The sequence below is a fragment of the Oncorhynchus kisutch genome, linkage group LG19 (assembly GCF_002021735.2).
Source record: "Oncorhynchus kisutch isolate 150728-3 linkage group LG19, Okis_V2, whole genome shotgun sequence".
Lineage (NCBI taxonomy): Eukaryota > Metazoa > Chordata > Actinopteri > Salmoniformes > Salmonidae > Oncorhynchus > Oncorhynchus kisutch.
Window position 1 is genome coordinate 5114904 of NC_034192.2, and position 27407 is coordinate 5142310.

The window sequence follows — 27407 nt, forward strand, 5'->3', positions numbered from 1 at the left end:
TGCTGTGGCCGGCCCTGTGGCCCCCCTCCCTCTGGTAATCAGGTCAAGAGGACCAGTAAAAGATGCAGACTCACCCATCAGCCTTCCTGCTTTATCATTGGCAATCAAGACGTTGGACTAGCATGGCTGGGGCGGCAGGGTGGCCTAGTGGTTAGAGCATTGGACTAGTAACCGAAAGGTTGCAAGTTCAAATCCCCGAGCTGACAAGGTACAAAATCTGTCGTTCTGCCCTTGAACAGGCAGTTAACCCACTGTTCCTAGGCCGTCATTGTAAATAAGAATTTGTTCTTAACTGACTTGCCTAGTTAAATAAAGGTTAAAAAAAAAAGAAAGAAAAAAAAAAAAAAATGGCTAGCAACCCAGATTTTTTTTACTCCTATCGGAATGGTAATGACAAGCAGGAAGTAGAGGGGGGAGAGGAGGGTGTGGAGTGGCACCCTGTTTGAGACAAGACACTTGAGTTTTGGAGAACTAATGAGCCTTGCTAATGGACTGCCATTGAAACCAATTCGAGCTAGATAGTGGACACAGACTTATCTTAATGAATACAGGTCACGCCATTTATCTTTCAAGACGAGACAGTGTTTGTTGGTTCTAGGATCAACAAACACAAATAAATAGGATAGGATATGGTAATTGGGCTAAACGACCAATAACATTAATGGAAAGGATTTTTTTTTTTTTCAATTTGATCTTTATTTAACCAGGCAAGTCAGTTAAGAACAAATTCTTACTTTCAATGACGGCCTAGGAACAGTGGGTTAACTGCCTGTTCAGGGGCAGAACGACAGATTTGTACCTTGTCAGCTCGGAGATTTGAACTTGCAACCTTCCGGTTACTAGTCCAACGCTCTAACCAACGCTCTAACCACTAGGCTACCCTGCGCCTGTTGGCAGTTACAATTGAGCACCAGCATGGTAATGCACCAATGAAGAAAGCCATCAGTATCAATCCTCATAATGCTCTCTTGTTCTAAAATACTGCTTGTTCTCATAATCTACATGTATCTGTGGCTCCCAGATGCCTTTATTAGGATGTCCTTGATGCTCATGGAGTAGGGCTGGAAAATACTGTTTTGACTGTGGAACTCCTAGCAATGGCAAACATTTGTTATCCAACTTAAGAGGGCAAGGACAATATCTAGTCAGTTGTCCAACTGAATGTATTCAACTGAAGTGTGTCTTCTGCTGAATCAGAGAGGTGAGGGGGGCTGCCTTGATCAACATCCACAGCGCCCAGGGCACATGTGGGTTAACAGCCTTGCTCAGGGCTAGAACGACAGATTTTTACCTTGTCAGCTCAGAGGATTTGATCCATCAACCTTCTGGTTGCAGGCCCAACACTAACCACTAGGCTAAGTTACCTGTGAATGTTCATACTTGATTTGCCTTGTCAGATACAGGTGTCCAAAACAATATTTTCTGTCCTAAAGCATTCTGTCCTAAAGAAAAATGTATCAACCCCTACAATAATGTAGATTCATTATAATAATTTACATTTCCTGTTGCTGCAGGCATATTTTCCTGCTGTAGATAAATGTCTCAAATGAAGACCCTACATCTGTAAGAGCTGATTGGTCACTGGCAGGTTCATCCCATAGCTGTGTGGACAGTGTACACTGAGACACAGAGAAAAAGAGAATCAGAACAGAGGGAAAGAAAGGCAATGGACAGAGGGAAAGAGAGAAAAAGAAAGGACATTGACAAAGAGTGACAGCGAGAGAAAGACAGAGAGAACTGAGTGAACGAAGAGAGAGTGAGTGGACAGAATGAAGAGAACAGCTTGAACAAAAAGAGAGAAAGAGAGAGAGAGAGAGAATGCAGCCTCGAGAGCGGGTGTCCATTGTGACGTTTATTACTCTCCTGCGGTGTGGTGAGGGCTGTGCGATGATAAAAGAGACAGTGGAGGAGAGGTGTGTGTTAGTGAATAGGCCCAGCAGTATCTAAATGGGAATCTTCTCCAGTGTCGGACTGTGAGCATCACACGGCCGTATCAGACTCTTCCATCAACAACCCCTTTATTGTTTTTCTCTCTTTCTTTTTTTGATGTGTGCAGTGAATTCTCTTCAGCTCAGTTCCCTTCTTTATAGGTTCTACTAATGTCCCTGTAGGAAACTAAAGATGTGTCATGAGAGAGCCGATTACAAACAATCAGACTTCTACAGCTTTGCTGCTTTTCTAATAGGTAATGATTGGAGGTTAATGGAGGGAAGTTTGTGGACGAACTAAGTATGGTCCCCAAGGTCTCTGTGGAGGTTAGGCTCAATCCCATTGGTTGGAACTGTCACAGCAGACCGATAACAGAGGCTGCTTCAGATCCAGATCCTGTAACTCACACAGGCATTCACACACACACACAATTCTGTTTTAATGGTATTTCTTCACCCCTGATCACGATCATCATTTGGAACAGTCTTGGACCTGTGCTGAAATCTTTTATCTCTGTATAAAAAAAGACCTCACATTCACAACGGTATAAATACATTCCAACTCCTTCCCATTCCAACCCTGTATCTGGCTGCCTCTGCCTCATCTTGACCATCCACTCAGGCCTGGGTCTGGGCCTGAATGACCAGCACTGGATAAATGAATCCCGCTATCCCCAGAGGCTGAGGCTGAATGTACACAGCAACAACATCCAGGCAGGGTTATCACAGATAACCTATCCCTTCACCGTTAGAAAAACACCTGTGGTGTCCTGTGGCTTTCAGCCCTATTCTACCCAGACTCTTCTTATCTCGCCGCCAGCATTATTGGGTTTTGGCGGGCGACGCACCCCAACTCATATCCGGCTCATTTCGGCGTCTCGTCCCAGACAGCTCTAATCTCTGCCCATTTTGTGGATGAGTGGCCGTGGCAGCTGATGTGAGGCACCTGTCGCAAAGAGAGAGAGAGAGAGAGAGAGAGAGAGAGAGACGTCACCGTTCCTTGTGTCTGTCTACACTTTAGTATATGGACACTTTAGCATGCGTGACAGTCACTCATCTGGATCACTGGCAATGGGCCGGGTTATAATGAAAAGATGCTGTGCCCATTTATAAAGAGTCCCCCTCCCTTCCCAGTGAACAGGAAGCAGCAGGAGTGTGTAGAAGGGACTAACGGGGAGGACATGAGCGACGTCGGCTGAAGGTGTTTGTGGAGGAGACGATGCAGGCACCTGTCCCATGCGATCTGTCAGAGCAGCAGCCATAACAGGACCGTTTCTATCCCAGCTGGCTCTGTGTCAAACAGATGACAGAGGACCTTTTAACACGACAGTGTGTACATCCAAAACAAACACATTATATTAATTCCCTACCGTTACGAGCCTATTTCAGCGTTACTGTGTGTTCACCCGTCGCATTCAACAGAATCTCTAACATCCAGGCTTTAAGCTTGTCGATAACTAGCCATTGCTGTATATTTAGGATTATAGGCCTAAGTGAAAGAGAATAGCTATCAATGCCAATCATAACTAGTCTACTGAGCATATGAAGACCAAATGGTAAAAACAGCACGTTGGCTGCTTACTCGAGTGTTCTGTGTGTTGGCTTGCGGGGGCTGTGTACGAGATGTTGAACGAACGTCAACACAAGCAGGTTAAATATAGCTCAGCTGTCATCTTAGTTTCCCTCTCATCGTTCTGCATGGGCCATGGAGGAGGGGCACTCAGGGCCCCACTGTCATCTCGGTTTTACACACTTGGATTTGACATGACTCATTCGCACGCAACTAAGCTACGGCGCACACACAGAGCACGGAAAAACCAACACATGCCGCACACACACGTGCGCGCACACACACACATGCACGCGCACGCAAGCACACACACACACACACACACACACACACACACACACACACACACACACACACACACACACACACACACACACACACACACACACACACACACACACACACACTTCCAAACTTCTGCATTTCCCTAATCACCACCAAATTTGTTTTCCATTCGTTCATCATTATACTAGCACCTGGCCTCATTGCTTTCCACACCATGGCAGTATAAATGACTGGAGTGGGGCTGCGAACCTGGATCTCCCTTAAACAGCCGGGCAGTATGCATGAGAAACAAAACAAATAATATGGTCTCCAGACGAGAGGCTTGAAGGCATGCTGTGTGGTGAGGTGAGGGAGCACTGGCTGTAGGCAGTGAAGGTTCATTAATACTACAGGACTGGTTGATGTGATAACCTCCTCACTGAGGAGGTCCATTACCCTGTTATGAACAGCCTCACTATCCCCTGTGACTGACAGAGAGAGAGAGAGAGAGAGAGAGAGAGAGAGAGAGAGAGAGAGAGAGAGAGAGAGAGAGAGAGACAGAGACAGAGAGGTAGAGAGAGAGACAGAGAGAGAGAGACAGAGACAGAGACAGGGAGGCAGAGAGAGAGACAGAGAGAGAGACAGAGAGAGACAGAGAGAGAGACAGAGACAGAGAGAGAGACAGAGACAGAGAGAGAGACAGAGACAGAGAGACAGAGAGAGAGACAGAGACAGAGAGGTAGAGAGAGAGACAGGGAGAGAGAGAGAGACAGAGAGAGAGTCTGAGAGAGAGAGAGAGAGCGAGAGAGAGCGAGCGAGAGAGAGAGCGAGAGAGAGAGAGAAAGAGTGAGAGAGAGAGCGAGAGAGAGAGAGAGGTAGAGAGAGACAGACAGAGAAACAGAGAGAGAGAGAGAGAGAGAGAGAGGTAGAGAGACAGAGAGGTAGAGAGAGAGAAAGAGAGAGAGAGAGCGAGAGAGAGAGAGAGAGAGAGAGAGAGCGAGAGAGAGAGAGCGAGAGAGAGAGAGAGAGAGAGGTACACCCATAGAAATAGGCCATTATCACATTGCTGCACACAGCCGGTGAAGAGCCCTGCGGCCTCGAGAAGTGATAACTATTTTAATTCCACGGGTACTGAAGCTCTCTCCTGTGGTGAGTCATACCAGTGAGAGTTGTTCCATTGTCACAATATATACTGTACTTAAATATAGGGACTCACCTTGAGTCTATAATACAGGTTACCTGTACATCTTCAGCAAAGATTATGAGAAAGACACAAGTATCTTGCCTGCGATGCATTGTATGGTATATACTGTATTATAAGAGTCCCTCCAGGGATATAGTTCTGTTACGATAAAGAAGGAGGTTGTTAACAAAAAATAAACCTTCCACTGTGATTCAGGAGTGGCTCAGCTGAGAACTTCTATCAATGATTAGATTAGGTGCTCTTTTAAAACAAGTTTTGCTGCACAGCATGATACAGCGATTCTGGCTGTTACAATTATTTGGGGCAATCAGAAGAATTATGAATAATTATACATATTTTAATGAAAATAGCGGTGTCTCGTTTGCTGAGCAGTAATTAGGCTCGATAAACAGGACAGCAGTGGAGAAAAGGACCAATCCCAGACCATCAATTACTTGTCCTCCTCCTCTAGTTCTGGCTGTGTCACGACGTGAGATAGTCACTAATTATTGTTATTATATACACGCGTGTTATTTCATCTATCTGCCAGGCTTTGACGTCTATTCTCCTGGCAAAAAGACACTTCTGGAGAAGTTGACTCTTCAAACAATGGGCTAACTGCGATATAGTACTCTGCGATATCTTGTTAGAAAAACGAAATTGGAACAACATTTTGTCAGGTACAGGTGTCCAAAACAATATTTTCTGTCCTAAAGCATGTACGGGAATTATGCTTGTTTGGTATTTGTTTATTTGGTTAGTCAAACCCAGAGGCGGAGAGAGAGAGAGATACCAGAGTATTGGCTCCTTTCAAAAGGAATGACAACACTCTCTTTCAAAACTTGAACAAAACAAGCCACAAGCACAAGCTATTCTTCAATTCAATTTTCCGATGACATTTAAAAAATGTTAAATTGCTGTCATTGTGTTCAGCTTTTACTACCTTATTCATTGTTCGGTTGACATCAAAAACATGAGTGTTGAAATAAGCTGTGTGAGTGGGAACAAGACGCCTGTTATCTAGCCTACTGTTTGGGACTTCAATGGGGAACATGAAAGTCAAACAATATCTCCTATAATTGTCATTCCAGTCAAAACCAGGCGAGAGTGTTATGTACTGATGGCCTGCTAGGCTGTGAGGCACGGGGAGGGAGAATGGACTAGATGCATGGTAACTGCAGCCTGGAGAGGGTTATGGTGAGGAGGAAGGACAGGGAGGAAGAGAAGGATAGGGGATTAAAAATGGTCCAAGGAATTGATAGGAGCGAGCCAGGGAGAAGGGACGGGTGGGGTGGACCCAGCTGTGGAAGGGGGGATTTGGGGGCTGGGGGAGGCTCTTTGTGGGGGTGGAGTGATGAATGGTTCAGATGGGCTCTTATTTCTAGCTCCTGAATGTGCCATCTCGACAGGACCATGCAGGAAAAACACATAGCTGGCTCTGCTTGCTAGAAGGGGCCCACGCCAACATAGCCCTCCTTCCCAGAAGAAAGAACAGAGATTTAGAAAATTAGATTTCTTTGCTCATCTCTGAGCAGAGCATCAACAAAAACGTTCTCCTGTCCACCTTTCTGTGTAGAACAGTATTGGTGGTGTGATGGGGTGATGTTCCCGAGGGGAGCATCATGGGAGAGTGTCTGGTATCCACCATGGTGTTTTCTGGCTCTCAGGGAGAGTTCTTCCCCCTGCTCACTGATGAATGGGAAGCTGCTCAACACTAGATGGATTACTCAGTACACACACTCTCTGCAGTGCACACACGTGTGCCATGTGTTTTGTGTGTGTGTGTGCGTGCATGCGTGGTCACTATCGCAAATGGAACATTCTGTTACCATGGCGTCAGGCTTGCTTTTCAGAGTTGGTCAATTCATTAGAAATGTGTTCCATCTATGAGCCTCTACAGGTGCATTAGTGATCCATGGCCGCAATGGCCAGGTGACTTTCCAAAGCGTTACTTCAGTGTAGTCCCTATGGGATCTCCCGCCAACATAAAGCAGGGTGTTCATTAGTGCCCACTGCGATCATTACTGTCCATGTGTATTTTCTCCCACGCAACAGCAGGTCTGCACAGTGGAGCCCAGTAACCACCACCCACACCACTGATCCCTGGAGTACCTGGGTCTAATCACGTGTTCTGTTAGCATCACATTGGCATTGTTCTGGAGGACAAAATGCCATTTCTATTGCTGTCCACATTTTGTAGGTAGATTTTAGATATACATTAGTTACTTCAGATGCCCTCTGTTATCTCCTGCCGATACAATGGTGGGCAATGATTGGTAGGGGACTGTTGTTGTTTGAGAGAAATAGCTGCAGGAAAATAAGAGATACTGAAGTGATTGCTGCCGAATATGCGTTTTCTTAGACAAAAGATGAGCCTGTCGTGTGGAAAGCCAGCGGGAGCGCGGGGAGCGAAAGCGGCGCACAATCAGAGCTCCAACAGACACCAATTTCCCAAAATCCAACCTGACAAAACACTGGGCCCCACAATGACTCACCAAGCCTTCAGCAAAACCCCTAGAACAGCACAGAGAGGGGAGAGGGCAAAACAATAGTTTCTAATACATAACACCCTGAGAGCGTTCATTACCAGAGTGAGAGAGTGGCTTTGACTGAGGGTTTCAAAATGACAGCCCCTCATCTTGAATGGACATGACACAGGTGAGAGCAGGTCTGGAGGTAAAATGCCTCTTAGGCCTCCTGGCTGTCAATCATCTTGCCTGGCCATCCTTGTTGTGTTCCTCAGGCATCTGTTGTGGCCCTCAGCTCTGCTCTGCTCACCTGACAAGCCTCCCACGTCCATCTTCTTCAGGTTCTTGGCCTCCAGGATGACCACGGTCAGCTTACCGGCGGTGGGCACGTATCGCAGGGAGAAGCAGATATCACCCAGCTTCTCTTGCTGTGAGAGGAGAGAGAGAGAGAGAGAGAGAGAGAGAGAGAGAGAGAGAGAGAGAGAGAGAGAGAGAGAGGGAGGAGTCATGACCATAGCTAGGAATAAGGATGAAGTTGTCTGCTGAAGTGACACATGGTTTGGGAGTGTAGTCTAAAAGCTTAAACGCTTTCAAATGGATTCTATTTTCCCATTTTGGTTTTCTTGGATCTTTGTAGGGCGCTGTCACGCCCTGGTCTTAGTATTTTGTGTTTTCTATATTTATTTGGTCAGGCCAGGGTGTGACATGGGTTTATTTTGTGTTGTGTTTATGTATGGGGGTTTTTCGTAGGTTTTGGGATTGTGGCTTAGTGGGGTGTTCTAGCAAAGTCTATGGTTGCCTGAGACGGTTCTCAATCAGAGGCAGGTGATTCTCGTTGTCTCTGATTGGGAACCATATTTAGGCAGCCATATTCTTTGAGTGTTTCGTGGGTGATTGTTCCTGTCTTTGTGTTAGTTGTCACCAAATAGGCTCAGTCACTTTGGTTTTTCTTTTTCCATTGTTTTGGAAGAGAAGAGAACGAGTGCCATTCTCCTTGCGGAGATGGTGCAAAATACATCAACACGGTCGGTCCCTGGGATTGGGCTGGCCAACACGATTAGGTTTGCTTGGATGGAAAAGGAGTTGGAGCCTTTAGGACAGGAAACTTTTAGAAGGATAATATTGATGGGGATTCTAAAGCTGACGGTGAAGGACGTGTTTTGTTTCCAAGGCAACTCGTTGGAGGGAGCATACGACGTGGCACTATATACAGAGGAGAAACACGATGATATCCTGAGAAGGGCAAGAGCAGTGGGAGGTGAGAGGCCGATGAGCCACTATGAAATAACAAGCCTGGTGAAGAACAACTTTAGGGTTGTAACTGTCAACATTTACAACCCATACGTTAAGGACGAAGAGGTGAGGGCCTTTCTGGGGAGATACATGGATAACGTCTCCTCAGCAAGGCACCTCAAAGACTCCCTTGGGTTTTGGAATGGGAGGAGAGGCTTCCAGGACCTCCTCAGGGAGGACCCAAAGGGACATGGTGGCTACCTCCATCCTCCTGCTATGTTCTCCCTAGGGGCTGACAGGGGGACGTTGCTTTATGCACGTCAGCCCCCATTTTGCAGGCGCTGTATGGCCTACGGCCACATATTCGCTTCGTGCAGCACAAGAAAATGCAGATTTTGTGGATCTGAGGAACACGAGGCGAGGGATTGTGACAAGCCTAAGGCGTGCCACGGGTGTGGCTCGTCAGCACACCTGTAGCGGGGGTGCCCGGCTCGTCAGAGGTCATATGCGTCTGCGGCTGGGGGGGGGGGGGCAGGAGCAGGGGATGGGGGAAGCAGAGGAGGGGAAGGAAGCACGCCTCATGACCAGAGTACAGGTCCAGAGGGGAAGGCCGCAAGGAAAGAGGAGGAGCAAGAAGCGGCGGATGGAAGAGAGAAGGAAACAGAAGGCACGGGAGTAGGAGAACCAGGAAAAGCGGCGGAAGAAGGCAACCGAGTGGAGGAGCATGAGAGAGAAGAAAGCGAGGGAGGAGTGTTGGAGAAGGAGACGGTGGAAGAGCAAGTGGACTGGGGGGAAAGTGCCCTGGTGGAAGAGATGAGGGGTATGGTGGAGGAGCTGGCGGGGGGGGAGGGTGGTATCTCTCCACTGCCGCCATCACCAAAGAAGAGAATGAAGAGGAGGGTGCGATTGGCCGACAGTGAGAGGGAGGGGATGGCCAAGAGAGTGATGGGGGTGGGAGAAACCTCTGGGTTGCTGCTGGTTTCCCCAGGCCCTCAACTTCTGTTGGGTGGGGATACACCTAACAAGACTCAGGACTGGGTACAGGAGGAGGTGGGGAGTTTTTTGTTTGGGGATTTGGGGATTTTTTTTTCTCCAAACCAGCTGCAGCACTGGGGAGGGGGAGGAGTGTGGGGGTAGACCCAGGGTGCCGGGAAGAGGGGGGGATGTCGGGAGTACGGATGGTGTTCTCACCGGTAGATATGGAGCAGGGGAGCATCGGGTGAGTCTCCTGTTTGTCTCCTTACATGATTTAATTTTATTATTTCATGGGATCTAATTTTACTTTTGTTAGTTTAAATGTAAGGGGTTTAAGGGATTTTGTTAAGAGGAGGGCGGTTTTTAGTTATTTGGAGGGTGTGGGGTTTGATTTTTGTTTTTTACAGGAGGTTCACCTGAGGGATGGAGGGGATGTTAGTAGGTTTAAGAGGGAGTGAGACAAGGGGGAGTCGGTTTGGGCTATTGGGGGGGTGCACTCATCGGAGGTAGGGATTTTGTGTGGGCACAGGGAGGTAAAAGTGGAGGATTCTTTTGTGGTAATGCAGGGGAGGGTTATAGGGGCGGATGTCACGATAAGGGATTGTAAATTTAGATTAGTGGTGGTGTATGGGCCACAGGTGGTGGCAGACAGGAGGGAGATGGTGGACTGTCTGAAAATTTGTGATAGGGGGGGATTTTAATACAGATTTAGGAATAGGGGGGGATAGCAGTGCAGGCGCCATCACCAGGCTAATGGCTTGCCATGGTCTGGTTGATGGTGGTCTGCACACTACTCCGAAAATGGCCGGTCCTACATGGCGCAACTCCAGGGGGGTTGAGCGGAGGCTCGACTATATTTTTGTACCCAGGTCTTTGGGTAAGTTGTCTGGGCGGCTGTTGCCTGTTTTCTTTTCGGATCACGACGGGGTGCTCCTGCAGGTGGGGTCGCCAGTCTGCCTCTTTGGTAGGGGGTACTGGAAGTTAGATCGGGATGTGCTGGAGGAGCAGGCTTTTGTTGACGGGTTTTATGGTTTCTTTTGGAGGCTTGAAGGCCTCCGGTGCGAGGGGGTGTTAGAGTGGTGGGAATTAGTTAAGGTGAGGATTAGGGCTTTTATAATAGGGTATTGCAAGAGGAAAAAAAGGGAGGAGAGGAGGGAGGTGGATCGTATCCAAAGGTTAATTGAACTCGAATACGAGGCAGGCAACCTCGGCGGGTCGTAGGACTGGGAGAGATCCGCAACCCTAAAGGCGCAACTCAGGGAGTTGCAGGAGCGGAAGGCTCAAGCTTTCCTGGAGCGTGCGCATAGTGGCTTTCTAGAACACAATGAGACTTGTTCTGCTATGTTCTTTAAGTCGGTTAGGGCCAGACAGAGTAGGAAGGTAATGCATGGCGTTAGGGAAGAAAATGGTAGTATAGTTAGAGAACCAGAGGATATGGTCAGGGTGACAACTGATCATTTCCAAGGTTTATTTAAGGAAAGGGAAATAAATGTAGAGCAGGGAAATGTGTTTTTAGAACACTTGTCCAGGCGGTTGCCGGAGGACATTAGAGAAGTGATGGCGGCCCAGATTTCACTAGAAGAGGTTGAGAGCGCTCTTAGGAGGATGGGAAAGGGGAAGGTGCCTGGGATGGATGGGCTGCCTGCTGAGTTTTATCTCAAGTTTTGGGGAATACTTGGACCAGTGGTCCTCGAAGTCTTGAAGGCCATCCTTGAGACGGGGGTCCCGGGGGGATCAATGGCTGTTGGTGTGCTGTCACTTTTATATAAGAAGGGGGAAGTAACAGACCTTGGCAACTGGCGGCGGTTGACCATGCTGTGTGTAGATTACAAGCTACTTGCAAAGGTTTTAGCAGACCGGTTGCGCACAGTCCTTCCCTACATCGTCCATGAGGATCAGACGTGCGGGGTAGAGGGCCGCTCTATTAGATGGAACCTACAGTTAATCAGGGACTCCATCGCTTGGGTTGAAGATAGAGGACTGCCTTTAATGGTAGCAGCGCTAGATCAGGCGAAAGCCTTTGATCGCGTGAATAGATCCTTTTTATTCAGAGTGTTAGGTCGATTAGGATTTGGGGAGAAGTTCATAGGATGGATTCGTACATTATATGTCGGAGCGGGGTGCCGAGTTAGTGTAAATAGTCACTTGGGTGACGTTTTTGACCTCTCGTCTGGGGTCAGGCAGGGGTGCCCACTCTCGGCTCTCCTCTTCGTTCTGTACATGGAGCCTCTGGGGGCTGCCATTAGGGCAGACACAGGGGTGGAAGGCTTGTTGATCCCTGGAAGTGGTGGGCTGCGTGTTAAGATGACGCAGTACACCGACGACACTTCCTTGCTGCTGTGCAAGGACTCGTGCCTGACAAGGTCCCTTGCCATCTTTGGGGATTTCACCCGAGCGTCGGGAGCGGTTCTGAACCATGCAAAGTCTTCCGTCAAGTTTTTCGGAAGATGGCGCGGTAGAACGGATGTGCCCGGGGGGTTATCTCTCTGTGAGGGGGCCCTGAGGATTCTCGGGGTCCATTTTGAGACCTCCGGCTCAGCGACGCTAAACTGGAACATGCGTATCGCAGTGGTACAGAGGAAGCTAGCAATGTGGAAGGCTAGGTATTTGTCTTTTATGGGCAAAGTCCTGGTCCTAAAGGTGGATGTGTTGCCGCCTCTTTTGTATTTGGCGTACATCTACCCATTGCCGGCTTGTCTGAGTAGGCCTCTAGTGAGGCTTGTGTTTCAGTTCATGTGGAGTGGCAGGTGCGAGTGGGTCGCCAGGGCACGCATGCTCTGTCCCATCGGGGAGGGAGGTAGGGGGGTACCACATTTCCCCCTCAAGCTGGACGCAATTTTTGTTTCTTTCTTGTTAACGGAGCTTGCTCATCCAGTGATACACCCGTCCGGTTACCTCCTGCGGGTGTTCTTCTCATATCAGGCGAGAAGCGTAATGGTGTGGTCTAACACGGGTCCTCGGGCGGAACAGCTGCCGTGGCACTTTGGTCATGCGGCCAAGTGGCTGCGTGCGCATCCTGAGGTTGAAGTTGCCCGAGTAGGTTTAGATCACAGGCACCTGTACGAGGAGGTCAGAAAGGCAGGGAGTCCAGCGCCTGTAGTGGGCATCTCGGAAGTGGTCTGGGAGGGAGTGCAGGCGCGGGGTCTGGACAACAGGCTCAAGGACCTGAATTGGTTGAGCCTCCATAAGTGCTTGCCGGTACGTTCCATCATGTACCGGTATAGTTTGGTGCAATCCCCCACCTGTCCAAGATCCTCTTGCGGCAGGGAGGAGACTGTGCGCCATGTCTTTTGGGACTGTGCCTTTGCCGGAGTAGTATGGGCTAGGGCACGGGTGTTGTTAGGTTTGGTAAGGGGGGATTTTGTATTGACGTGGGCCAGGTTAGAGAGAGGTGTAGGGAGAGCGAGAGGGACGGATAGGGACAGGTTTCTGCTCTGGCTTCTCATGAGTCTCTTTAAACGGGGGCTGTGGGAAGCCAGGCAGAACATGGTGAAGACAGGGAGAGATTGGGGGGTGGAAGGGATAGTGAGGAGGGTGGAAGGAGATTTGAGGGGGAGGATGAAGAGGGAGGAGAGGAAGTGGGGGCAGCACGCTGCTCGGGAGAGGTGGAAGGGGGGTTTAGGGCTGGGTGTCATTTAGATTTGTAAGGGGATAGATTAGGGACGGGGAGATAGGGAAAGGTAGTTTGTAGGGTGACGGGGAGGGAAGATGCTCCCCTGAGGTTTTGTTTGGGGTTTTTGTTTAGTTAAATTAGTTAAATTAAAATACCATTATTTGAGTATGTATGAAAATTATGAGTTGTAAAGAATGAATGGTATTGAAGATAATAAATTATTTTTATTTAAAAAAAAATAGGCTGTATAGGTTTTCACGTTCCGTTTATTGTTTTTGTATTGTTCGTGTTTTTTCGTCTATTAAAGATGTATCGAACTAACCAACCATCGAACTAACCACTAACCACGCTCTTTCGACGGAAGAAAACCGTAACAGAATCACCCACCACACCAGGACCAAGCAGCGTGGTGACAGGCAGCGGCAGCAGGAGCTACGAAGTTTAGAGTATACGACTTGGGAGGAAATAGACAGGTGGGCGGTCGACCCAGAGAGAGTGCCGGAGCCCGCCTGGGATTCGCTGGAGCAGTGCGAATAGGGCTATAGGAGAATGGAGTCGAAGAGACAAGCACGGCGGCGCAGAAGGAAACCCGAGAGTCAGCCCCAAAAATGTATTGGGGGGTGGCTCAGGGAGAGTGCGGCAGAGTCAGCGTTCAAACCTGAGCCAACTCCCCCTGTTTATCGTGAGGAGCAGCGATCACAGGACTTCTGGATGTGGGAGGAGATATTGGACGGAAAAGGACCCTGGACACAGCCTGGAGAATATCGCCGCCCCAAAGAAGAACTGGAGGCGGTGAAAGCAGAAGGCGCTGGTATGAAGAGGCAGCACGGCGACGCGGATGGAAGCCCGAGAGTCAGCCCCAAAAATGTATTGGGGGGGGGGGGGGGCTCAGGGAGAGTGTGGCAGAGTCAGGGTTCAGACCTGAGCCAACTCCCCCTGTTTATCGTGAGGAGCCAAGGAGGAGACCAGAACCAGAGCCGGTGTTGGAGGTGAGGGAAGCAGAGACTGTGAAGGAGTTAATGGGGAAAGTGGAGGAGAGAGTTATGAGGGAGTTGCTAGGTTGGTGCTTTAGATACGATATTCGCCCGACGGAGCGTGTTGGGGATTTGATGGCACCTGGGTCAGCGCTCCATACTCGTCCTGAGGTGCATGTTAGTCGGCTGGTGAAGAGTGTGCCAGCCTCACACACTAGGCCTCCTGTGTACCTAACTAGCCTTGCACGTCCTGTGCCAGTCCTGCTCTCAGGCTCTCCAGTACACCTTCACGGTCCGGTCCATCCTGTGCCACCTTCACACACCAGTCACACCCGGTGGCAGCTCCCCGCACCAGGCTTCCTGTGCGTGTCCTCGGCCCAGTACCACCAGTGCCAGCACCACGCACTAGGCCTTCAGTGCGCCTCGCCTGTTCAGCACTGCCAGAGCCTTTTTCCTCTCCAGCGCTGTCGGAGTCTCCCGCCTGTTTAGCGCTGTCGGAGTCTCCCGCCTGTTTAGCGCTACCAGAGCCTTCCTCCTCTCCAGCGCTGCCGGAGTTTCCCGCCTGTTTAGTGCTGCCAGAGCCTTCCTTCTCTCCAGCGCTGCCGGAGTCTCCTGCCTGTTCAGCGCAGCCAGAGCTGCTAATCTGCATGGAGAAGCCAGAGCTGCCAGTCTGCATGGAGCAGCCAGAGCTTCCAGTCTGCATGGAGCAGCCAGAGCTGCCAGTCTGCATGGAGCAGCCAGAGCTGCCAGTCTGCATGGAGCTGCCAGTCTGCATGGAGCAGCCAGAGCTGCCAGTCTGCATGGAGCAGCCAGAGCTGCCAGTCTGCATGGAGCAGCCAGAGCTGCCAGTCTGCATGGAGCAGCCAGAGCTGCCTGTCTGCATGGAGCAGCCAGAGCAGCTAGAGCCGCCAGTCAGCCAGGATCTTCCAGATCCGCCATTCAGCCAGGATCCACCATTTAGCCAGGATCCGCCAGTCAGCCAGGATCCGCCAGTCAGCCATGATCTTCCAGATCCGCCAGTCAGCCAGGATCTACCAGTCAGCCAGGATCCGCCAGTCAGCCATGATCTTCCAGATCCGCCAGTCAGCCAGGATCTGCCAGTCAGCCAGGATCTGCCAGAACCACCAGCTAGCCAGGATCCGCCAGTCAGCCAGGATCTGCCAGAACCACCAGCTAGCCAGGATCTGCCAGAGCCTACTACCTGCCTGAGTTTCCTCTCAGTACTGGGCTTCCTCTCGGTACTAGGCATCCTCTCGGTGCTGAGCTTCCCCTCAGTGCTGAGCTTCCCCTCAGTGCTGAGCTTCCCCTTAGTCCCGAGCTACCCCTCAGTCCCGAGCTACCCCTCAGTCCCGTGCTACCCCTCAGTCCCGAGCTACCCCTCAGTCCCGAGCTTCCCCTCAGTCCCGAGCTTCCCCTCAGTCCTGAGCTTCTACCTCAGTCCCGAGCTGCCCCTCAGTCCAGTGGGGTCCTTGGTGAGGGTTATTAGGCCAAGGTCGGTGGCGAGGGTCGCCAATCAAAGGACGCGTTACAGGGGGACTAAGACTTGGTTGGAGTGGGGTCCACGTCCCGAGCCGGAGCCGCCACAGTGGACAGACGCCCACCCGGACCCTCCCCTATGGGTTTAAGTGTGCGGCCGGGAGTCCGCACCTTGGGGGGGGGGGTTTCTGTCACGCCCTGGTCTTAGTATTTTGTGTTTTCTATATTTATTTGGTCAGGCCAGGGTGTGACATGGGTTTATTTTGTGTTGTGTTTATGTATAGGGGTTTTTCGTAGGTTTTGGGATTGTGGCTTAGTGGGGTGTTCTAGCAAAGTCTATGGTTGCCTGAGGCGGTTCTCAATCAGAGGCAGGTGATTCTCGTTGTCTCTGATTGGGAACCATATTTAGGCAGCCATATTCTTTGAGTGTTTCTTTGGTGATTGTTCCTTTCTTTGTGTTAGTTGTTCTTTGTGTTAGTTGTCACCAGTTAGTTGTCACCAATAAACATTCCGTTTATTGTTTTTGTATTGTTTGTGTTTTTTCGTCTATTAAAGATGTATCGAACTAACCACGCTGCATTTTGGTCCGACTCTCTTTTGACGGAAGAAAACCGTAACAGGCGCGGGCTGAATTTGGCCCTTGGGTGAATTAATTTGGCCCCCCAAGTTTTCTGACCAGGAATTCAGCTCCAAGAGATTTTTATTTAGTAAATCTGTCCCCAACTATACCCACACATAATAGAGATACATATGCTATTATATCCCAATGTAATAAAGGTTTGAAATTCTTATGTTTTAGTCAAATATCATATCTGTTTGGGCTTCTGACAAATTAATTTGTCAATTTGACAAATTATTTGTAATTATGTTCGGAGAGACAGAACGTCATCAATCGTTCCCTTGTGTCATACACATCAACATCGAAATAAACAATCGTAGTCACAGAGTGAACAGACTCAAAACGGGATTTATATTTCTGGAATTACACATATTAACAAGTAGAACAGACTGATGCTCAATAAGTGTCCCAGGTCCAACTCGAATTACACATGATCGGAAACAGCCACTATGAATAGACCTCATAAATCAAGAGCCAAGGAGGCCTGAACATTGATTTTTGTGTTATATACCAGAGGTCTTTCATCAAATTACAACCAAGACCGATTCCCTAATACTAAATATATGTGATGAGAATATAATACGGTTGCCAGATGTGAGTTGTATATGGGGCAGGTTTATTCTCAGCCTGGGTTGCCATTACTCAGTCAGTGTATCTAGCCATGCCTGGCCTGTACACTCAGCCCAGAGCCGACGGGACTAAATAGACTCTCACTTTAATGACAGAGGCTCCAGCTTCATCAACATAAACACACACTCCTCCCGGGGAGACGTGGGCAGAGAGACTGAGAGTTAAAAAACACAGATATAAATCATGCTTGTCTGAAGCCATCATGGTCTAATATATCCCAGAAATATCTGGGAAAGGCCAGTGCTGCCTTTGGTGCTGCTAGACCCTCTCCTCCCGAGAGAGCTTCATGTTTGACCCGCCTGGTTGAGGAGGATGTAAACACTGTTACACAGCCGTTGTTCCCTCAGTCAATACCGCCGTGTGTTATTTCAAAGCACGTTCGCAGGTAAATCCAATTGTCACCTCGTCACTTTTCTTCTCGACAACAGATGACGTTGTAAGGAACCTTTGTTTGTAGAAGAATAAACGGCGGAAACAAACGAATTATGAAACCTCCTGATATGTTGGTCATTGTGTCGCTTAAAAAAGATTGGATTCCTTCTGAATTCATCTGGAATCCATCTGTTATTCTGGCAGTGTTTGACTTCATTTTAAAATGATGTGAACACTAATGCCGCCTCATCTTTTCCACAGACATATTGTATATGTAGTGGATAATCAACAAGGGGCTATGCATTCTGTAGAAAATAATCAACGACGTGGAACTCACCTTTAACGGAGTTGTATTATTTTCCAGAGAACAGATGATTAATCAAAGTTGATGATCCCTTTTATACCATGGCTATAATTTAACACATTTGCCGCTACAAATGTGTTCATTTGCAGGTAGAAATGTGTTCAACATCCACTGTTTACTAGATAGCGAGTTTACTAGATAGTTACAGTAGTTGCCTTTATAGCCAAACAAACAGACATGCTAGTTTAGTCCTAGCTTTCTATTATGAAAATCAAATTAAACAATGCCAATAATGTTTTCAATTCAACTTTCAAAAGCAGCTCAAACATAGAACATGTAAGAATGAACTATAGCCATTGAATTTTACAGTGCTGATATAATGTGCATTATAGGGAAATAATCCATGCTCTAGAATGTCCTTCAAGCCAATCAGAAACGAGTATTCAACAATACCATGGTATAATTAAGTAGTAAGGTGTGGAAAGTGTGTACAGTGTGGAAAATGGCCAATATACCACAGCCATGGGCTGTTTTTAGGTTTTTACTGTTCTTATTCCGTGTGCAACCAGTATAGCAATCAGCATTCAAGGCTCAAATCACACAGTTTAGAATTAAGCAATAAGGAACCTCGGGGGTTTGTCGTATAAGGCCAATATTCCATGGCTAAGGGCTGTATCCAGGCACTTTGCGTTGCTTCGTGCATAAGAACAGCCCTTAGCCGTGGTATATTGGCCATATACCACACCTCCTCTGGCCTTATTGCTTAAATGATACCCCAGAGGAAATATTTGGGTCAACATGTCTCTCACTCTCTGTGGATGCATATCTTTGCATAGATATGGGTAATGTGTCCATACATTTTTCTGAGTGGATATTGGGATTATTCTGAAGGACAAACTTTGCCCTTGGTCTAGTGTGGTCGTGCCAAATGTAGAAGCATGGGGAGAAATAGGAGTTGGCTATAGAGCACCAACAGATCTGGGACCAGACTAGTGGTTGGGCTGTTCAGAGCATCTCTTTAGCTAGCCGCTAGGACCTCATTAGGTATCATTTGCAGCCACTGAGGCTGATGTGTGAAACATTCCTTTCAGTCACTGTTACACACATTCAATGAGGACAGGAACTTCTTCTTGACCCTACCGTCTCTTACACACCCACAGAAGTTGCTTGGTGTGTCACATTATCCTCAAAGTCTTCGCATAATGATCCCATTTCAACATTTGTATAATCATATAGTGTTTAAGATGGTGCTCACGATGATGAAAGTGGCCCTTTCAAATCAAATCAAAACGTTTCAAGGTCCTTCAGCGAAAGCCCACTCAAGTGAGCGACTACCACTTTAAGGGCGACAGTGTCTCAAGCCTTTTGCGTGAAGTGATCAGGTGTAGCCTGTCTGGTTCTGGAACAACGCTACAGATCGAGATGTCCTTCCACTCTCTGGCACCACAGGTGTGAAAATGAACCTTTACATGAACCTAGCGTGCTGCTAAAAACAAGGTTCCCCTAGCAACCCATGCTTAAATGCTGCACGCCATAACATTTACCTTGAAATTTGTATCTCCATCTCTCTTTTATTAATAGACTGAGAAGCATGGAGGGATGATTTCGTGACATTTTTCAAGAGAGATGGAATACCCTGGACTACTGTATGGCACTGAGCTCACTCTTCAACATTTTTAACATAGTCACACGATTGTCGTGTGATAAAATGTCTGATCGTGGATTTTCTAGAAATGAACTGTTACCTTGGTGACAACACTCTGACACAGACTGTCGTAACTTTGGGGAAGAAAATATTAGGAGTTTCTGATGTGTAAACTTGGAGTTATTACCTTATATATGTTGTATATATATTATATTATTTACCTCCTCCTTCTCGGCGCTCACAAGATCCCGCCACTCCTCGGTCACGTGACTAAAGTCAATCTTGTTCATGGGCAGCTTCACGTCTCCGATGGCGTCGTGCTTGGAGAAGCGGTCAAAGTCGTACACCGTCATCATCAGCGTCTTGCCTCCCAGCTCGACGTAGGGCACCTGGGGAGAACCATATAACCACTAGAAGAGAGTCTGTCCGAACATGAAACCTCTCTAAGTGTCTTCTGGTGGAACTTATCTCAAACTAAGGATGAAATTGAAGTAGTCTATTGTTGACACCTGTAGTAGCATAGTGGTGATAGTGGTGATAGTGGTGCTTTACAAAATGTCCGCCAGATTGGCACGCTGCATCAAAGCTACTCCCAGGCACTGGTATTACTTGTCAAGGAATCGAGAGGAGTCGTCGTGAGTTGGGGAATTTCTGGTTCTAGAGCATTACAACTCAATCAACCCCACTCCTCCTCCCTCCTCCTCCTCTCCTTCCTTCTCCAGTCCTGTGTGTGGCGGACAGGCGGCAGGCAGTCTTATCTGCCAAAGATCCGGGGCGAAGGAAGGGGTGCTGGTGGAGGGGATGTGAAGAGGAGATGAGGGTGGGGTCTAGGATTTGATTCTTGATTGCCTCCAATTGAGCTGTTTTCCAGACAAAGCTCATTACAACACGGTGACAAACTGCCTGATTGGCTAGAAAAGAGATAAGACTTCTGAAGTTTGTCCTTGACACTATCACCACCATGACCAAAGAACACTCCTAGCTCCTTCATTTCTATAATGGAGCCACTTGTGATTACAAGTAGGCGCCGGTGGGATAAATAAAGCTTCACAGATCTACCATGTTTTCTGAATTCCAAAATAAATATGCTACTGGTATTTAACCAATCTGGCAACCACATATACTACGTATTTCTCGCTGCAGACAAACACCTGTGCTCTGTGTACTGCTGGATGAATACCACAACTCTTCCTCCACAGATGAGATACTGTAGCTACAATCACATTTTCGAAACTGAGAAAGTTTTGCTCAAATTTAGGCCAAATCAAAACAAGAAGGAGAGAGAATAAGGAGAGATGTAAGTTTGCATCTGCCTGTTTGAATCCGGATCATACAGAGGCTGTGTGGACCAGGAGGCAGTGTGTCAGCAGGTTGTTACTGGGCCAGCTGTGTGGACCAGGAGGCAGTGTGTCAGCAGCTTGTTACTGGGCCAGCTGTGTGGACCAGCAGGCAGTGTGTCAGCAGGTTGCTACTGGGCCAGCTGTATGGACCAGGAGGCAGTGTGTCAGCAGCTTGTTACTGGGCCAGCTGTGTGGACCAGGAGGCAGTGTGTCAGCAGGTTGTTACGGGGCCAGCTGTGTGGACCAGGAGGCAGTGTGTCAGCAGCTTGTTACTGGGCCAGCTGTGTGGACCAGGAGGCTGTCTGTCAGCAGCTTGTTACTGGGCCAGCTGTGTGGACCAGGAGGCTGTCTGTCAGCAGGTTGTTACTGGGCCAGCTGTGTGTCCAGGAGGCAGTCTGTCAGCAGCTTGTTACTGGGCCAGCTGTGTGGACCAGGAGGCTGTCTGTCAGCAGGTTGTTACTGGGCCAGCTGTGTGGACCAGGAGGCTGTCTGTCAGCAGCTTGTTACTGGGCCAGCTGTGTGGACCAGGAGGCTGTCTGTCAGCAGCTTGTTACTGGGCCAGCTGTGTGGACCAGGAGGCAGTCTGTCAGCAGCTTGTTCCTGGGCCAGCTGTGTGGACCAGGAGGCTGTCTGTCAGCAGCTTGTTACTGGGCCAGCTGTGTGGACCAGGAGGCTGTCTGTCAGCAGCTTGTTACTGGGCCAGCTGCTCCATGTCTACACACCTTCCCTAAGCGAACACACCACAGCATGCAAATGACTTGGTCATAGAACGAACAAACACAACCTGCTTAAACTACTGTGTGGTTTGTGTATTGTGTATTTGTCCTATTCCTTAAGAAATGTCTATTGTTGCTATTATGGATAACAAAGTTTACTACTTCTACTACTACTACTATTACTACAACTAATACTACTACAACAACATCAACTACTACTACTACTACTACTGCTGCACAAGCCAAGGTTTGAGAGTTGCATGGGTGAAGTATTGTCTAGTCTACTCTTATACCTTGAATAAGTACCTTGAATTGGAACTGCTCGTTGAAGGTGGGGTTTAGGGTCTTCCGGTGGACCTTGGTCTCAAACTTCTTCTTCTTGTCAGGTAGCAGGTAGACCTTGACGTAGGGGTCCGAGGTGCCGCCCATGTCCATGGCTGGAAGGTCCGCTGCTTGGATGATCCCTACTATGAGCTGAGGAGAGGAAGGGTGGAGGGGAGACAACAGAGACTGGTCAGCACTACAGTCCTACCCACAGCAATACCATTCTACCCACAGCAATACCAGAGCCTTGATATGACTGTCATCCCACCACCATTCTAACAGAGCACCAAGCTTTGGTTCAATTGGAATAAACCCCCGGTCTCATCACTGGTGCAAAACGCTAGGATGGAGAGACGCGGCATGTCATGGGTTCAAAACGATCACCAGCAGAATTGAAGTCAAGAGCCTCTATAGTTTAGATTTAATTATGAGAAAGAGGCCCATCGGTAATCTCCTACAAAGGGATCCATACCTACATCCATACCTTCTCATCTGTAGCTCTTTACATTTTACATCATGGAGGCAGGCCATAGGTGATATTAAAAGTAATGCTCCTGTGAAAGCCACGGTGGTTTAAGCCAAAGCAGCATTAAGGCGGCGAGCAGTCGAGGTCAGGACCTGTCAGAGCTCTGCAGTGATTGGCCTGTTCTCCACCACATCAGGCTGATAATTGATAACCATGCTGGGGGGCAGGGGAGGCTGATTGACCTGCCAGTCACAGCTGCTTCCTCCAAGGCCTATTGAGGCCTCCTAGTCAGTCAATCAACTTCCTGTCAGGCAGCCATCAACCCAGCAATCTGGAGGGGAACCAGGGCACTCAGCCATGGAGCTCTCCAGCAGTTGTCAGAGCCAGCCAGCATGGATTATTGTAACGTGAGAAATAAGGCTACCCTCTGCCATTAAAACGCATGGATCAGCGTAGCAATGGATGCTGGATCGCATCATATTTTGTGACCCGTGTTTTCGCAGTTCAGATCAGAGTGCTAAAGCCACACTCAGGGGTGATGGGACTCCAGCTGGAGGCTCCTGAGTGGCACTGTGGTCTAAGGCACTGCATCTCAGTGCTAGAGGTGTCACTACAGACCCTGGTTCTATTCCAAGCTGAATCACAACTGTGATAGGGTGGAACACAATTGGCCCTGCGTCATCCGGGTTTTGCCGGGGTAGGCCGTCATTGTAAATAAGAATTTGTTCTTTAACTGACTTGCCTGGTTAAATACATCTTTTTTTAAATGATGGGCGGATGATGATGGGAGTGGAGGATGACTGTGTGATGATACGATACAGAGGCCAAAGCAAATTCTCCACAGACAGCTCACTGTCCACGCACAGCACAAGTACACTGCACAGGAACGCAACATGGAAGGAACATAGATGGAACCCCCTCTGTCAATGGGGGTGATAATTGTGCCAAAATGCACCCATGTTAATGCATAACATTCTCACAACATTGTTGTAACACAAAATAAATTATACTCTTGTTATATACACTGAGCAGAGGTTGGAACCAACCAAAATCCGGAAAATAATTAAATTTTTTCGAGGAACAGAACCAGAAACAGAACAGAGAATGAAAGTGATCTATACTGTTCTGGAACAGAACCATTATTTTAAAAGCATGGTAACTGGTTAATAGCATTATTTTATATTCCAGGCATTTTTTCCAGTCCAACAAAAAATTGACTACAATGCTTTCCGTTGTTGTGTCAAGTTGGCTGGTAGTGGATCTCTACCTCGAACAGCTTGTTCCATTTCATCGCACAGATGCTCATGTGGATTGAGATCTGGTGATTGGGCAGGCCACTGCAGTCAGCTGAATGCACTGTCATGTCCGTGGATCCATTCCTATACAATCCTAGCCTTATGGCACAGGGCATTATCCTGCAGAAAAAAGTATATTTGCAGATTGATACGCTGCTGCCATGAAGGGATGCACCTAATTGGCAATGATGTTCAGATATCCTGCGGCATTCAAATGTTGCTCCACTTTTATCAAGGGGCCCAATGTGTGCCATGAATACACACCCCACACTATCACACCACCACCACCATCCTGCAATGTTATCATGTGGCATGATGGATGCATGTACCTATACCCTAGTCCTCCTATCTGCGTGAAACAGCAGGAACCGGGATTCATCAGACTAGGCAATGATTTTCTAATTCTCCAGTGTTCAGTGTTTTCATTCCTTAGCACACTGCAACCGCAGAAAAGACGTCGCTTGCCATACCCCATTCGTGTCAAGGTACGATGAGTTGTGCATTCTTTTATGGGTCTCTAGGCACCAATGTTGTACTTGACTGTCAGTTGACTAACTGTAGCCAGTCTGTTGCGCTGCACAATTCATGTCAGCATCCTTTGTCCTCTTTCATCAACGACCCATTTTTGACCACTGGCCTACCGTTTGCTGGATGTCCATTGGGTGGTGGACCACTATTGATTTACACGGGAAACTGTTGAGCGTGAAAAACCCAGCAGCGTTGCAATTCTTGACACACTCAAACCAGTGCACCTGGCGCCTACTACTATACCCCATTCAAAGGCACTTAAATCTTTTGTCTTGCCAATTCACCCTCAGAATGGCACACATACACAATCCATGTCTCAATAGTCTCAAGGCTTAAAAATCCTTCTTTAACCTGTCTCCTCCTCTCCATTTATACTGATTGAGGTGAATTTAGCTGGTAACATCAATAAGGGATCATATCTTTCAGCTGGATACACCTGGTCAGTCTATGTCATGGAAAGAGCAGGTGTTCCTAATATGTTGTACACTCAGTGTAGTTTGAACATAAAGCTAAAGCAACCCAAAGGGAATGACTAAGATTATGTACATGTATGTTCTTCAAAATGGATGAAATATGTTTTGTTCTCTCACCCATCTACACACAATACCCCATAATGACAAAGTGAAGACATGTTTTTAGAAAAGTTAGCAAATGTATGAAAATTAAATACAGAAATATGTCATGTGCATAAGTATTCACACCCCTGAGTGAATACATGCTAGAATCACCTTTGTCAGTGTTTACAGCTGTGAGTCATTCTAAGTACATCTCTAAGAGCTTGCACACCTGGATTGTAAAAATCTTCAAGCTCTGTCAAGTTAGTTGTTGATCATTGCTAGACAGCCATTTTCAAGTCAGATTTTCAAGACAATTTAAGTCAAAACTGTAACTGGACCACTCAGAAACAATCAATGTCGTCTATCTGTGGGATAACTATTACAAAACTCAAATCAGATATTCTGCTGTGAAACCACCTCTATTGTTTAATACAACAAGTACAGGACAAATGTCCACAGTCAAGAGTTAAACAGTCAGATTCAGACTAGCTGAATATTTCATCATATTTTAATATTCTCAGAGGGACCAGTTGAGTCAAGTGTACAAAAGGGCCAACAGCTACACTGAAGTGGATTATTAAAGGGTACAACTAAACTGGACAGTGGTATAAAGTACTTAAGTAAAATTACTTTAAAGTACTACTTAAGTAGTTTTTTTTAGGTAACTGTACTTTACTTTAATATTTATATTTTTGACAACTTTTACTCGACTACATTCCTAAAGAATAATAATAATCTACTTTTTACTCCATAGATTTTCCCTGACACCCAAAAGTAGTCGTTACATTTTGAATGCTTAACAGGACAGGAAAATAGTCCAATTCACACACTTATCAAGAGAACATCCCTGGTCAACCCTACTGCCTCTGACCTGGCAGACTCACTAAACACAAATGCTTCATTTGTAAATTATGTCTGAGTGTTAGAGTGTGCCTTTGACTATCCGTAAATTAAAAGAAACAAGAAATTGTGCCGTTTAGATTGCCTAATAGAAGTAATTTGAAATGATTTATCCTTTTACTTTTGACACTTAAGTATGTGTTTGCAATTACATTTACTTTTGATACTTAAGTATATTTAAAACCAAATACTTTTGGACTTTTACTCAAGTAGTATTTTAAGTAGTATGACAATTGGGTACTTTTTCCACCACTGAAACTTGAGTATTAAAGGGTACTACTAAACTGATCTATTAAAAGGTACTAATAAAATGATTTATTAAAAGGTACTAATAAAATGGTTTATTAAAAGGTACTAATAAAATGGTTTATTAAAAGGTACTAATAAAATGGTTTATTAAAAGGTACTAATAAACTGGTTTATTAAAAGGTACTAATAAAATGATTTATTAAAAGGGTACTATTCCAATCTGTGTTTGTGTTATGATATGATCCTCACGATACTGAACATCTGATCTGGCTTCTTTCACATTCCCAGGTCTGTAAACCTGTGTGTGTTTAACGGAGGGGCAGTGTCCTGTCACAGAGAAGGTCCTGCCGGGTCGTAACTCTTCCCTGTGTGTGTGATATTGGCCGCTGACGGGAGGCTGGAGAACGGTGTGCACCTACAATTGTGACTAAGCCCCGGGCAGCACGTCCTGAAAGGAGTTGTTCCGATACTCCCTCCCTGGTCCCTCCCTACGGCTCCACATAGCCACACAAACACTGCACACTTCAAAGGAGAAAGCGAAAGCGAAAGGGGATGTGAAAGGAGCTGTCTGGAACCTCTGAGAATGTATTCTCTTTCAGAGGTCAATGGTAGAAGTACGTTAGGAAAGACAGAGAAAGGTAATGGGGAAAACGGTGGTTTTAATTATTCCTACCCAATATAATGGAGACGGTAAACTCTCTGTTATGAATCCAGAGGGTCTCCTTTCGACCCATTAAAAGGGACATTAATATGATGTTGAAAGAGGGAAATAGCATATTATGTCTCCCTTTCTGGCTCCTTTGTGGATCATTTGTGGTGAAGCTGCTGGTGGATCTGCCACTGTACACTGGGTACCGAATCTTTTACACACCTGTGCTCTCATTAAACCCCATTCTAATTGAGGCCTGGGCCAGTAGCCATCACTGGTGCTTAACTAACAGAAACAGGTGGAGACATTTGACCACATAGGTCTTTCTCTTTCCTCCATTCAGAGAGAGGCCCTGCTCTACTGAGCTGAGAAGGGAAGATTACCTTTAAACAAAATGAGAGCCCTCCTGTCCCCCCTGCTCCTCCACCCCCTCCTCCTCCCACCCAAAGTCCTCAGCAGAGGACAAGAGAACAACTAGTGGAACAATCACCTGTGCCAGCCACTCTTCCTCAGACTAGGGCAGTCTTTTTACTGTGATTGCATCTACTCTGTGGACCTGATCTGAAGACACAGGAGCTGAGTGAGTAAGGGGCTCTGTGCCTCTCTGCTGTAGCTGCTGCTGAACTGAAAGTGGGTCAGACTGACAATAGTCCCTGGTTCCCTGGCTTGTCTCTCAGCCTCAGAGCTGGGTACTGTCAGTGAGCACCGGGCACAATGCTCCAGGTTTCTGTCACACACACAGTGACAACTGCCATCCATTCATTATGGATCCATTATGGAATTACGGTGCTTATTATTAATGGACCACTGTAATCACAGTCTCACAGAACAGAACAGGCTGGTATTGTTTTACACTGCATGGCAGCTCTGTAAACTACTGGGAATGTAGATAGCTATAATTAGACGCAATATATAAAATAAGTAATGTGACTAGTATTCAGTTAGTGCATTCGTCTTAAATGGTAATAAGGCTCTTTATCAGAATACATTTGACTGATATTATGATAATGACCATGACTATTATGGCCATAACAACTGAGTGCGTGAGGGATTATTGTGATTATTAATCCTCATGATTAGCATCATTTCTGTCTGTTACCGTCACTACATTCGCTAAAGCATTTTCATT

The 27407-nt window shown here is 47.2% G+C and overlaps 1 protein-coding gene across 3 annotated transcripts in view; it reads right to left on the minus strand.

The window, feature by feature from the left end:
* The window catches only part of syt1a (synaptotagmin Ia), a 229786-nt gene that overhangs the window by 9884 nt on the left and 192495 nt on the right, over positions 1 to 27407 (minus strand). For all 3 annotated transcript variants that reach the window (XM_031797851.1, XM_031797848.1, XM_031797849.1), the window contains exons 7-9: positions 21617 to 21784; positions 19476 to 19643; positions 7724 to 7841 (exon numbers count right to left, since the gene is read on the minus strand). In XM_031797851.1, coding sequence (XP_031653711.1) covers positions 7724 to 7841; positions 19476 to 19643; positions 21617 to 21784 — 454 coding nt within the window. The remainder of the gene's footprint in view (positions 1 to 7723; positions 7842 to 19475; positions 19644 to 21616; positions 21785 to 27407) is intronic.